Source organism: Mycena indigotica (assembly GCF_014461135.1).
Source record: "Mycena indigotica strain 171206Taipei chromosome Unknown Mind.scaff0011, whole genome shotgun sequence".
NCBI classification, from domain to species: Eukaryota; Fungi; Basidiomycota; class Agaricomycetes; order Agaricales; family Mycenaceae; genus Mycena; species Mycena indigotica.
The window spans coordinates 685,451-698,959 of NW_023503010.1; the positions used below are offsets into that span (position 1 = coordinate 685,451).

Below are 13,509 nucleotides of genomic sequence, written 5' to 3' on the forward strand. Positions count from 1 at the left end.
GGACATGTGGTGGATTGAATGAGATCGTCGCCAAGCCGGACGGCACCATTTATAGTACCGGTCCGGCATAGCCACGCTGAGTGAGGACACTCAGGATTTTTCATTGGGGGACATGACGCACCTGGCACGGGGGCGGTACCAGGAAAGTCATGGGGAGTGACTTCCGTGGACGGGGACGCGACGCGCGACGCGGCGTCAAAAAGACGTCAAGTCAGAGGAGTGAGGTGGAGGCAGTGAGCGGGTGCCGCAGTATCCGCAGTAGTGCCGCAGCGAGAGGGCAAGGCGACGGGCGATACGCGCAGTGTGCGCAGCAGCAACGGGCGAGGCGGTGTTGGCGACGAGCTGGGCGATGCAGGCAACGGGCGGGGCGATGCAGGCAACGGGCGGGGCAGTGGCGGAGACGGAGGCGGTGGACCGGCAACGGTTGCCGGCTGCGGATTGATGCCAAGCCCGTCGGTGATCTATAAGTTTAGCGCATATGTCAGTAGATAGACAGTGAATCCGTTGTGATTGCACCCACTGGCTGATTATCAAAGGATAAGGCCTCCGAAACGACTACGAAACGGCCTGCTTACCAAAGGGTAGGGGCAACCACGACAACGGCCTGATTATCAAAGGATAAGGGCACCCACGACAACGATAACGATAACGATAACGACCTCGCCGATCCGGGGTAACTGTATTAAGAAGCGCCAAGACTTTCGATTGACACCGGACCCGATAACGCCGTCGGTCCGACTTTAATTCAGCACTACCGACTACACTCTCACGACCTTTGCCGCCGGATTGGACTACTACTATATCAACACTACTCTACAATTCTTGTACCGACTATTACCAGGTTGCAACTATCATATACCTTGATAGGAGCCCCCGAACTTGCGCGCGTCATCATACGGACTGAAGGATATTGTATTTGTTGGAACAAGCTATTGGTTTGGGTGTTTTGTGTTGTGTTGAGGGTTGTAGCTGAGTCTAGCCCTTCCTCCTTCCCCATCACCCATCACCTGTTCTCATCATCTCCCACCCCACCCTTCGGACGTATTACGAGCGTTTCAGTGTTGATTGACAGTGTTACCCACTGATTGTGGGTCATGCTGTCAATTCAGCTTTCTTGGGTCAAACCTGCCAGACTGTAAAGGTGATGTGCAAAACACATTGTACTTCCACACTATCACACCTCAATGGAGAGCAGTTGAATAGGGAGTGCCAGACCTTTGATAGTTACCTGGTAGGGACTGAAGCCCTCAATCATTGCCTTCCACTTAGATACCCAGTCTGCCTGCTGTGAGTTGAGGCAATGCAACAGTAAGGAGCTCCCTCCTGATCCCTGTGGTTGTCTGGGGCCGATTGGGCCTGCTGTCAAGGGCGTCCATCATGATCCCTGATGGCGGGTCATGATGGCTGACTAAAGCGCGATCTGTGATTATGTCCCTTGTCTGAGATATTAGTGTTGTAGCTCAGTGCCTTGAGCTTGTGAATATATGAGGGCTTGTCAAGCCCTAGGGCTCTAAGAGTGGCGAGGGGCTGATGGGCCGTATAGGGCCCGACGGCCCGACCCGAACTGTGACACTACTTCCAGTTTCAATAGGACCAATGGTCATCCAAAATGTCGGCATGCGTGTCTGGTCCACTTACTTGCCTGCTAGCCACAAGTCACCACCAATTTATACTCCAAGGGTGTTCAATACCTTCTCTGTCTGTCTGCTGCTCCCTTCAGGCACATGTCACAGGAAGGTTGTACATGATAAGAGTTCAATGACTAACTTCCAAAACATGGTTGCCTGCACAGATTAGTACTGTATAACAGCATATCTATGAGTGTTTCCCTTGACATACTGACTTGATCAAGTTCTGAATGGTCCTCTCCGGTAACCCCAACCGAGATTGCACAAATATTGAGCGTCTCCAACGGCGCATGGTGTAGTTGGTTATCACGCTCGCTTAGCAGAAGCTTGGTTTATCAAATGACCAGGCATTCCATTTGCGAGAGGTGTTGGGTTCAATTCCCAATGCGTCCATTTTGCTGCACCTGACCCTCCCTCTATCCCTGCCATCTCGTTTACGCAACGTTTCTCCGTCGTGCTTATTGCGTCCGTCGCTCTCGTTCGCACATCAGCCCGCCCAGAGTCCTGGACTCCCGTTGCCCTCCTCCTCAGACGCGCTTGCATTGCTCTGCTTATTTTCACCTTTTTAATATTTGACAGGGCAGCAGAACTTCTTACATGCTTCTACGACTGTTAGGCGCTAATCCTCCATGCACGCATCCTTGTGCATGGCGACGAAAAGACTCCAAGCGGGGCCAAGGTATCACGATCGGTCACGCTCATCGTCACATCACGATCACACATCCTCACCTCTCTGCTACAGCTCCTGTACGACTTACATTCCAACTCCAAAATGCTCATAATATATATTATACCTTGGATTATACGAGTACCGATAATACCAACAAGAAAAATCTACTAGTAGTCAACCAACAACAGGCGAAGCAACTCGATCGTCCAGTGGATAGGCGTCGCTGCCAGTGAGATTCACCATTACTCCCCGTCGCCTCTGCTCCACAGTGTCTTCTGCAATGGCCCAATAACCATTGCAGATCACTTCGTCCCATCGTCGGAAACCAGTAACAACGAATCGTAGATCATTGATATCATGATAGTCGCCCGTCGTCAACTTCGACTGCATCCATTTCTCGTTGCTGAGAATCACAAGACAACGCAGGTTCTTGCACTCGGCCAAGAGTCGGCGGATGGCTGGGGCCCCAGCCTTGGGAGGACCGTTCAGCGCGAGGTGCGTCAACGACGGAAGTGCGGTGATGAATGCGATCAACGCATAGTCGTCGGTGCCGGACCGTGGACCGTTGAAAATCTCGAAATGGGTCAGTTGTTTGAAGACGGGATTTGCGCCGTCGATCGCGCCAAGGGTGGGCATTAGCCCTTGAGGATACACTGCCAAGCGTCGGAGTCGCATGTTGGCAAGAGACGGAAGCACATCCGGGACTGACTGCGTGGAGCTGATGACGAGATGGGTGATCCCCGTGCATCGTTTAAGCGTGTCGTAATGCTCATGACGCAGAGGGTACTCTCCCCAAAACACCAGACTGCGAATAGAGCGAGGAAGAAAAGTGTGGGATTTCGAGGACGCGAGACAGAGCAGGGAGTCGAGTTTCTGGGAGTCCCCCAGGCGGAAATCGCGGTACAAGATAGGCTCTAACCTGCACACACTTGATAAGCCGTGCGGATTGGTTGGGCAACTTTAAAGAAATACCAATATTGAACCCTCCGAGCAACGAGTAGTAGATTCGGAACATCTCTAGGACGCTGCCCCGCCGTCTCTTCGAAGATATAGCGTTCTAAATCTGGGGGAAGTCGCGGGTTAATGCAGTGGCAGGACATGGCGGTAGGTGAGAAGTGGCGATTGAGTGCAGACATCTGGCGGAGGACATTTAACCGTCGCAGATGCCGTCACCTTTCCGTCAGGCTGAACGGACAGGCGCGCCGCCGTTTGTCATTAAGATTATGACCTTCTGCAGCTGGTTGGGCCTGGCAAGCTTCCACAACAAGATTTGATCTGCTTTGATAGGGTGACTTGTGGCCAAGAACTGGCGCATCAAGCACACCAAAATGTCGCATCAGTAGGCGCATCAAATAGGAAGTTGCCAAGTCAAAATCCCACGTCACATTTATTCGATGGTACTTATCGCCAGTCAGAGACGGTTCAATGGCTGTTCTAAGCATTAACGGGCCGACAGCGCCCATTTAGGAGAACAATAGCGGCCGGATATGCATCAGTGTGACTCCAGTAGTTATTAGCCGACTGCTTCGGGCCTACCACCACCTTGGCTGCTTGAGCACACCAGCAGATCTGTTGCCCCTCCCCACCCTGGTCCCTGTGCCTATCAGCAATGGCAACCATGCCACCTATGTCATTGTCTAATCTGGTTGCACGGCCAACGCTGGCCAGTGGTTAGACACTTGAAAATATAGAAAGTTCACTCATTGTTTACTATGTAGTAGTACTTAGGACTTGGTGTAACTCCTGGAATATTGCTCTAACTCTATCCACTCTTTATTTTTGTTGAGAGCTTCCTATCCTATCCCAATGATTAATATTGAAGACTCTGTGGCAGAGTTCAGCTCAGTCCGCCATTGTGCTTGTCACATGACCATCAACAACTTCCTAATTAGGCGCCGGCCGGCCGCTAATCCTTAGAACTGCCACACGTCCCAGAAAACCCTTTAAGATATGGAGTCCCAGCTATTCGTGACACCGTCACCACCGTGACATCAACGTCATCCACTCCTTCTTGTTCTTCTTCCCTTCCACAAACATTCGATCCTACCCATAATTCTCAGCAGATGGTGCGGCGTTTCTACAGGGAAATAACAAACATGCGCTCACACAATGATATCCTACTTCCCGCTGACCCGTCGCCAACCCAAAATTCCTCTCTGTTGTCGCTACGGCGGATCGTTGGCCTACAGAGGTCGGGCGCTTGGGAAAACAACCCAGGGCAACCACGCGCTTCACCTTGCGCAAAATGCTCGACATGGCTGCCGGAATCTTGATGGAAGGGCGGTAGAGGAAAGGACAATGGGTTTAATGGAGCGAACGCAGAGTCTTGTGTGTGTGTTTTCGCTCATCCGACGACTGACGTTGCAGAAGCTGCAAGTCTATGCTTGACTTCGCGTTCAGAATGCCGTCCGGCAGCACATCCTTCTCCTGGTAGTTTCCTCTTGTATACCCAGGAGAAGTCAGGCGTGAAATGAAAGAACCGAGTGGTTTTCAGCCTGCTGCGGGCATTCAGGCTTCCGACCCCCGGCTCCCGCGCTCCATTCATCTATCTCCGCGCTTGTTCACATCGAAATTGTCACGCTTCATGCAGGTCCTAGCTCGAGCTCTTTCCTTTGTCGTCTGCTTGGTCGCCGGTCCGGAAATAAAGAACGGCTGATCAGGTCTGTTATGTGCTGTCATACTATTTGCCGAGGCCCGTACCTCCGAATTGCTATCCTGCATCCAGCAATCACGAGTTTTGAAGACAATGCACTGACCGCGTGAACTGTGGAGCTCTGGGAATCTAGACAAACACGCTGCAGCATCTGGTACGGCGGACTCTCTTCATGGCAACTGTCAGACATCTCACATTCCCATTCCCCCAGCACTCCCATTGATAGCGTCTTTCTTGACTGTTTTGACACAAGCGTCCTGTGGGTCGGCAGGCATGACTGGGTGTGAAACAAGCCGCATGTATGAGTGAAAGGAAGAGGGGGTGCGAAAGCTGCGTTCCTGCTTTGTGCCTTTACCAAACTAACATCTACGCCCTCGCCGTTGCAACGTGTCCTCTTGCCGCTGAATGCCGGCTGGTACGGCCCGCTTCCGGAATCCGTGCTTGTCAGTGCCGCCCAAAATATCGGACGAACAAATTCGCCCTCGTGGACAGTCCAGCTGACCGCGGTCAGATATTCATTCCTCAATTTAACGCCGCTGAATGCTATATAGTTTTCTTTCTGTGCTAGTTGTGTGAATTGAACGCGAGGTCGGCCAGGTCCGAGGGTCATCGAATGCATTGTGTCTTTCAAGTTATGCAGAATTGATGGCCGTGAGATCGAGGTGCCCTCGGAGATTTTCTGGTATTTCTCATGTCAAGATCCCGGAACTTAAGTCGACCTCGCCGATAACGGATAAGCAGCACAGTCTCCAGGTGACAATACGATATGATTTGTTCTTCTCATCATCGGCACATTCAGAGAACGTCGTCCTTGGATGATTGCGCAGCGCGCTTGAAACAAATGTGGGTGAACTTCTTTGTGCGGCTCGTGCGGTTGAGTCATATGGCCCAGCCAGGAACCACAAACGGAACGTGCAACATGTGGTGACAGATGACGACACCGTTGTTTATGCCCTTGGCAATGGCTTCTTCTGCGAAACACCGGCGCGGTCAGACGGCTTCCGTGATTCCGGCATCGTCGCGATCGCATCTCGTTTCTTTGACGTCTCTGCTGGACCTACATCCTGGCAAATAAATACCCAAGATCCTGGCCCATTTGATTCCACCTCTTTCCCCCACAACCCTCCCTTTCGACGAGTTCTACTCAGTGCATCCAATCATGTGTCAACAATTAGCGTATGTATCATCTGCTCAACCGCCATTTCCTCTTTGACGCTTCTGCCCCATAGTGAAGGCACTCGCTGGACGCGATGTGGGGTACGTTTGTGCGAGCTTGGGTCGGTTGCGCCAAGGCTAACAATACCCCAAGCATTTTCAACGACATCTCGTTGTCGCTATCGTTGACTGCAACACCACACGCTGCGAGCGTTCGGTCTACCACCCTCGAGGCTGTCGGGCTACAACATGCGCTAGAGTACGGCCACGGCTTTGGTTCCCCCTTTCACGACTCATTATCTGTCGTCAGAATTTTGGAACCGAGATTCAACGCGATGTAGATGCTGTTGATGATTACTGTTGGGCATGCAAGGCAGCCCAGGAGCGCGCAGCTCGAGGCCGATGAAGATGTCTTGCTGCCCTGCAACTCAGCTTCACGTCTGGAACCGGGTCATCCTATAGCTTATCTTCGTACCGGTACCGGGTGGACTGGCACGATCGTGCGACGCCCCTCTCCTTCCGGCTCGAGCCTCCGTACCTATCGTATGTTCGTTGATCCTGACATGATAGTGCAACCGCGCTTCTATGCTTATGCAGTGTGTTGGCGTTAGTATGGTCTGTTATCACCTTATCTTACGCGGGATCTAATTATCTACTTATCCCCATCTCCCTGGCCCCATCGCCTGACCCGACATTGGCATCTTCTTTCCATCACCAAGTCTCGAGGACCGAGTCGCATTTCAATGAAGAACCGCCCCCTCGGTCGTGCTTCTTCGGTGATAACATCCCGAGACTGGTTTTCTCGCTGGTACTATGTAATCAACAACGAACGTGCTGATCATGAAGAATGATTCTTTGGGCTTGCGAATGGTCTTGCGGGCTGCCGACTCTGGACATCATATATGCTAAATGGATGGACTTTGTTCTCGAGTTGTTATAGTGTCACGGCGCAGCCTGAGATTCATTCATTCAAGTTGATATTGGGCTCGGGCGCAGAAGCAGAAGCAGAGAAGAGCCTCGAAGGAAACTCCAGCCGGACTCGGGCCACTATTACATCGCACGGCGCCGGATTTCACCGACCGTTCGGGCGCCTTGATCGTGGAACAACACCATTACTAGGTAACTGAGTGACTGAATGAAGGTCGGAGGGCCTAACCGCAACCGCCTGAGTGTGCTGGCTGTGGGCGTCTGAGTTAGAACGCCGGGAACTGGTTAGCCTCGCTTCTGTTCCGCCTTGGCTAGTTCTAGCGCCCCTCGCGGAGTCTGAACCAGGAGCTGGAGATGTGCGCTTCCGAGTCCGAGTCTCGCTACTAGTATGCCTGTGCGTGGGCTGGAGCACGGCGCCGCAGGTGATAACTGATGCGGAAAAGTCAGTTAATTGGCCAACGATTACAGTAGACCGGTCCGCTGCGCCGCACGGTGCAATTGCCAGTAATTCGCCTCGGATATTTCCGAGTCCCCAGTCGTGATCCACACTAAGGTACAACTGAGCTTCGTCCAATTGGCAGGAATCAAGACCAGATCCCACACAAGCTCTTCCTTCCTATTCGAGGGCCGCGCCGATCCTGGAACGTCGACCATACGTGCCCCGTGACCTGCACCCTGAGCACATAGACGTGAAAGTTTTGATCGTGCGTTTGCGTTTGGCGATCGCCGTATTCCCCCCCATCAGTGGGGCCATCCTTTGGGCGACGGAAAATTCTATTATGGTTCACGGACATTCAAAGAACACGCACACTTGCACGACCCTAAAAAGCTTACGCGCTTCGTCGGAATTTTCGAAGACGGATTTTCCACCGCCACCCACGCTCGACGGTTATCGCGCTATTTTGGGCTGCAGAGACGTCTCCATGACCGCCTGCACGGTGACTGTCTTCACACAAGCGGCGCCGTCGACGCCTCCCCAACGCCCCCATCGGGTGGACGGTACAGATCATGATTCTTGAATACTGAGTGGATAACAGCATGGGTGATATCCTCTGAGGCGACTGTCAGAACAAGCTCAATCATCGCCAAATAAAGGATAGACCCACGCGCAATGCAGGAGCCTCACCGTGGGACGCCGAGAAGGATTACGGCCTCCCTAGCACCGATTATTCCCGATGCGATGCGAAACTTGATGACGGATGTGACGGGTGAGCCTTGACTGGGGGGACCACGCCCGACGGGCGTGTAGCGAGGACGGCAGCCTGAGCCTCGAGGCGCATTGGAGATGGCCGACACATTTGCCAGTTGTCGGAATATATGCTTTACTTAGTAGTACTGTACGTCAAGTCAGGATTGAAGACTCGGTTTCTGATTCCGAGAAGTCGAAGCGTCTTCGTGTATGCAGGCGATAGCATGCCCAGTCCCTGTGACGCTGCTAGTGAATTCCCAAGACAGTGGAGAACGACGGGGAGCCTGAGGCCCAGGGCACGCACACTGTCGGCGCTGTGAACTAGAAAGGACCAAAAATGGACCGCGAAGAAAATCTGGGGTGCAAAAGCCAGCAGACGCTGCTAGTGGGTTCGCCGGAGTTGTCGCATGGTACTAGCTGGCGCCTCTGTGGTGGTTTCGGACGCGCGCAACGCGCCACACAAGTGGATTTCTGCGCGGAAAGATCAAGATTGGTCTGTGTAAGGAAGATGAATGTACCTTACTCCGAATCCAGAACCGCTCTAGAGGGGGGACACACACCGAATGGCGCCGGCCCCCAAAACACATGCGATGGACAACTGGCCCCTACGATGACCACTCTGTTTGCCGCATACTTTGAAGGCCGGATAAATTGTTTGAATCCAGAGTATTTCATTGGTATTGCCACTCGTACTAGCACCGGAGGAGAACCGTCATCATCATACTGAAGGGAATTAATATCTGGAGACACAGTGCCGCTTATAGTCAAGTACTCATTTTGTCGCAGTCCTGATACTCGATTGATGAGCGAAATATGACGTTTGACTCCTGCCTTTTGTAATCATTAGCTAATTAAGACGACCTTGAGTGAGATCGAAGTCCTAACTAACTTATCCCATCCTGGTTGTTTTTGCTGAGCCTGAGGTGTGCGCTGAGTGTGCGAGATAAGCACCGTCCACCGAGGGCTTTGAATATCATGGTATATCCAAGCAAAGCCCCGGCAAGGGATAGATTAATTCGAGAGAATCGCCGGGATTTCAAGTTGTCGCATGGGACTAGTAAGAGTGAGATGCGAAGGCAGGATCATGCAAGGTCATTCGCAGGTCAGTAGCTTCAGCTCAACCATATCCGTCGCCGCCAGCATCCTACTTGCATCCGACCAGGTTGTAACGTGGTTGTTGACAAGAAGTGGTGTAACGCGCACGTCACACACGCGCACGTCACACACGTTACACCATCAAGCTTTGGCAGTATTTGGTTCCAAAGCCGCCGGCTATCGGCAATGCGATTTGGCGGCGCTTGAAACTTTTCACCAAGCTGATTTGCGCGATTGATATTGGGTCTACGAGTCAGTACATGATGCATACCGCCACTACTCGCCGGGAATCGCGACGTCGTTCTTATCATATGCCATTTATCATCGCTATCCATCTCCTCAGTCGACGATCTGACACTGAGGAATGATTCACAACTCGTCAAACAGGACCACACAAAAGAAAGCGACCAGGAAAAAATCTATATTGAATTCCAATTTGTGGGTGCTCTACGAGTATGTAGGTATGGTGGATGTAGGTTAAAACTTGTGCGGGTATGTGAATATATGCTATCCGAATCCAATGCCAAAAGTCCAAAAATAACAAAAACCGAAACACCAAAGGGAACAGTCCAATCACCATGCCAGATGCTCTAAATGTTTTCTGCCCATCTGCATCTAATCCGCTATCAAGGACATTCGTCGGAATGACAGGAACAGCATTCGACGACAACAATCCACCCCCCCAAGCTATCTGCGCGACCGGCTCAGGCTGCGGCTGCGACGACTCCCGCTGCCACTGCGGTTGAAGATCTTGGAGAAAAAGCCACTGTGATGCTCCTGCGAAGGGTGTGCCGCTGGGGGGTAGGACGTATACTGTTGTGGCTCTGGATACTGGGAGAGGTCATCAACGGAAGGAAATAACGGGGCTATGAGAAGATGGCGTACCACAATCTGCACCTTGCCGCGCGGATAAACGACATAGGCAGCCGGTTGGGGTTGTGCTTGGGGCTGAGGCTGAGGCGCTGCGTAATAACCACCCGGAGACTGGACATAGGGAGCACCAGTGTACCCATATTGAGGCTGGGGGTTGATAACATAGGTTGTTGTGCCAGAACGGTGGTGCTTTCCGCTGCTGCTACGATGGCGAGATGGCGAATGGGAGCGGGCGCGCTGGCGAGTCCCGATTTGGGAGATGGAGTCGTGAGGACTGACAGCGATGGTATTCGAGCGGGCTGGTGCCCGCGCGGTTGGCTGTGCTACCACTCCCTGAGAGTATGACCGGGTTGGCTTTGAGCGGGAGGAATGGTGGTGGTGCCCGGAAGGCGTGTGTCTGCGACTGCTCGATGCCGACCCCGATTTCGAGCCAGAACCGGAGCCTTTCCCGTAGAACTCGTTGCCGCGGAAGTCAGCGTCAGAGCGTGGCAAGAAAGGATTCTTGTATTTGTGCGCCTGCTGCGCTGTGTCGTCTGCCCAATTCGATATCCTCTCCTGCGTGCGCTGGAACTGGCGGTAGCCTTCGGGGGAGTAGTCGTATTCGGTCATGTCTGCGGGTTTAGCTAGAGGCAGGGGGAGCGAGTTAAGAAGGGGGGAGAACAATAGCGAGTATGTGGACGCACGTCGCGGCCTTTATACCGAGATTGACGTTATTGTGCTAAGCTGGAAAAGGGTCGCTGATTCTGTGGAGGCTGCGCTTTGTAGGGAAGTTCGTGTTGGAGCGGACGGAGACGGACGAGCACCAGGCCCGGGACAATGCGGGGTCCAGAAGGACGATGACGGAGGGAGGGAAAAAGAGTGGGGCAGTCCTGACAGCGGGGGAAGATTGGGGCGTCGACAGCTACCGCATCAACATGCGGCAGATTTCACGTGATGCGCTGATGGCGGGATCTAATTCCGCCCTTTGATTCTTTCCGTCATGTCGCCAGTGTTTCCTCTCGATCTCGAGCGGGAGATATTCGAGACCGCTGCTGAGATCGACTGGAAACACGTTGCGCGACTTCTACTTGTCTCGCGGCGTGTTTATCAATGGTGTGCAATTGCGAGTTTTCCTTGCCACTCACTAATAGGCCAGGTTGAAGCCGTTTCTGTATCGCGAAATTGTCATCGGAGAAGATAACTGGATACACGTGCAAGAAACCTTCACACCGGATTTGGTAAAATATCCCTTGAAGTAGAAACTGTTCTAGATTCTGGTAGAATCTAGAACCAAATCAACCTGTGTAGATTTGCCCAGAATATACTTTTTGGAAACTGAGATTGATTTTGGTCAAATATATACTAGTTTTAGCAAGTCTGAAGTGAAAAGTATCTATGGCACTGAAACTGTGCCTGAAATGGTTCATATCTGCATGCATATATTTGGTCATGATATCACGCGCATCAAATGTGGCGAAACTGTCAGTGAAATAAAGGATTTCACTGACAGTTTCAGCATGGATGATACAAAGGAAATCAGCAGTGGAGAAATGCACATAGATTCTCTTTGTTTCTATTTGCATTTCTCCACTGCTGAAACTGTAGGTTTACAGTACAATGAAATCATTGTTGAAATCTCAAATTTATTCATGTCAGAAATTGTGATTAAAACTGTCAGTATATACATTGGAGAAATTGTAAGAGATATTGTATGTATATCAGTGACTTGAGGGTCAACCCTCAAGTTAACCCTCAAGTCAACCCCAAGGGTCTGACCTCCGGGTAGACCCTACAAGTTCAGTCTCCAGCTACATATTCAAACACATAATTAGTGTCAATAGGATAACAACTTTGTAATGACTTTACACAAACTTTCTAATAAATGTTACCAGATTGTAGGAACCCTTAATACATGTTACTATTCAGTTTAGACTTATGTTTCAAAGTCAATGGTTGAGTCAGAAAATGCAAATTACTGACCCAACCCTGAGTTTTCAAAACAGTGGTAGGGCCATATCTCAATGAGTTCTTATCCGTTCTCAACATGTTATATATGAGCAGGAAGGTATTCAATAGGCCTACAAACTGGTATTCAACATAAAGTTCATTGCATACAAAATCACAGACTTTATTAAAAAATATATTTTGACTATTAGATTGTTAACCCAATTACTTAATGGTTTCTAGACTGTTCATTAAAAGTTAGATATAGTCAGAAAGGTATTTCAAAGTTCTACAAACTTGATTTCAACCCTGATATGGTTGATTACAAAACCACAGACTTTCACTACAAGTCAAGGTTTATTGAATTAACTTCAAAATTCAAAGTCAACCAAATGACTCCATATTGTATATGGTAGTAGAGCTTCATTGATTGAGTAAGTATTCAGTTCAAACTTATTCAAAATTTATAATCATTGACTCACAGAAGGTGAAATACTCACAAAATATCAACTTTGTTACTTTAGGGCTAGCCTGGCTCAAATAGTATTAGCACTAAATCCCTCTTCCCGTTTACTGCTTACCACTTGTAGGGTCTTACCACTTGTAGGATGGAGCACAGGTATAGCTCTGAGTCTGCTTAACTTGACTCAGACCCTGACTCTGACTCTGACTCTGACTCTGACTCTGACCCAGACCCAGACCCTGACCCTGACTGTCACAGATAAGACCTGGCCTGTCCGCTCCGGCACTGGTGTCGGGCCATCATGAGCCTGCAACATACAGCACGTGACAACGGGGAACAGGTGCCCCAGTTGGAGGAACTTGTGAAAATTCCGCCGCCAGGTCACATCTCAAAAAGGAGTGTGGGAACTATTGAAGCTCGGATCGAGCGCGTCAGCAGTGCGGCAATAATCGGCACCCCTCTCAATACTGAAGTCACTGAACGACGAAGTACAAACCAGTATCCATAGAAGTGTCATTTCCTAGCGTGCAATACATGCGGTGGATATTTAGGAGGTATAGCAAAGTATGGAGGGTAATTGGCGTAGGTAGGTAGGTCTGGAGGGGGTAGTGAAGCAGTCGATACCGAGTTTACATCAAGTCGGGCTTGCTTCCGTGGTGTCGTTGTCGAAGGGTTGGCGGTGTCGGCCTTCCTTTTCGCTTTCGACTTATTCTTAACTGTCGGGAGAACGAGAGACGGCGGTTGTCTGGGTGGTTTTGGTTGGGCATGCCCTGGTTGCATAAGCAGTTTTGTCTTGTTCCATTGCTTCGTCCGTGGGTGAACACTTTGAGAAGTCGGCAGCACATCACTATCATCGGTAGCACGAAGAATATCATCAAGATGACCTGCGAAACCAGTCAATTGATATCAGTTTCGAGGAATGGACACGCACGC

The 13,509-nt window shown here is 50.9% G+C and overlaps 3 protein-coding genes across 3 annotated transcripts; 1 reads left to right on the forward strand and 2 right to left on the reverse strand.

The window, feature by feature from the left end:
• Positions 1-2,472: 2,472 nt before the first annotated feature.
• MIND_01158700 (uncharacterized protein) lies at positions 2,473-3,410 on the reverse strand (the record flags this gene model as incomplete). Its single annotated transcript, XM_037368110.1, has 2 exons — positions 3,271-3,410; positions 2,473-3,217 (listed from the first exon to the last, which is right to left on the reverse strand). The coding sequence occupies exons 1-2, from the start codon at positions 3,396-3,398 to the stop codon at positions 2,473-2,475; spliced, it is 873 nt and encodes a 290-aa protein (XP_037215036.1). The 5' UTR covers positions 3,399-3,410.
• Positions 3,411-6,110: 2,700 nt separating this feature from the next.
• On the forward strand, positions 6,111-6,512 carry MIND_01158800 (uncharacterized protein; the record flags this gene model as incomplete). The annotated part of the gene is made up of 4 exons (XM_037368111.1): positions 6,111-6,127; positions 6,181-6,208; positions 6,261-6,365; positions 6,417-6,512. 4 exons carry the CDS (start codon positions 6,111-6,113, stop codon positions 6,510-6,512), a joined length of 246 nt encoding a protein of 81 aa, XP_037215037.1.
• Positions 6,513-10,004: 3,492 nt separating this feature from the next.
• Positions 10,005-11,358, reverse strand: MIND_01158900 (uncharacterized protein; the record flags this gene model as incomplete). Its single annotated transcript, XM_037368112.1, has 2 exons — positions 10,203-11,358; positions 10,005-10,148 (listed from the first exon to the last, which is right to left on the reverse strand). The coding sequence occupies exons 1-2, from the start codon at positions 10,797-10,799 to the stop codon at positions 10,005-10,007; spliced, it is 741 nt and encodes a 246-aa protein (XP_037215038.1). The 5' UTR covers positions 10,800-11,358.
• Positions 11,359-13,509: the final 2,151 nt, after the last annotated feature.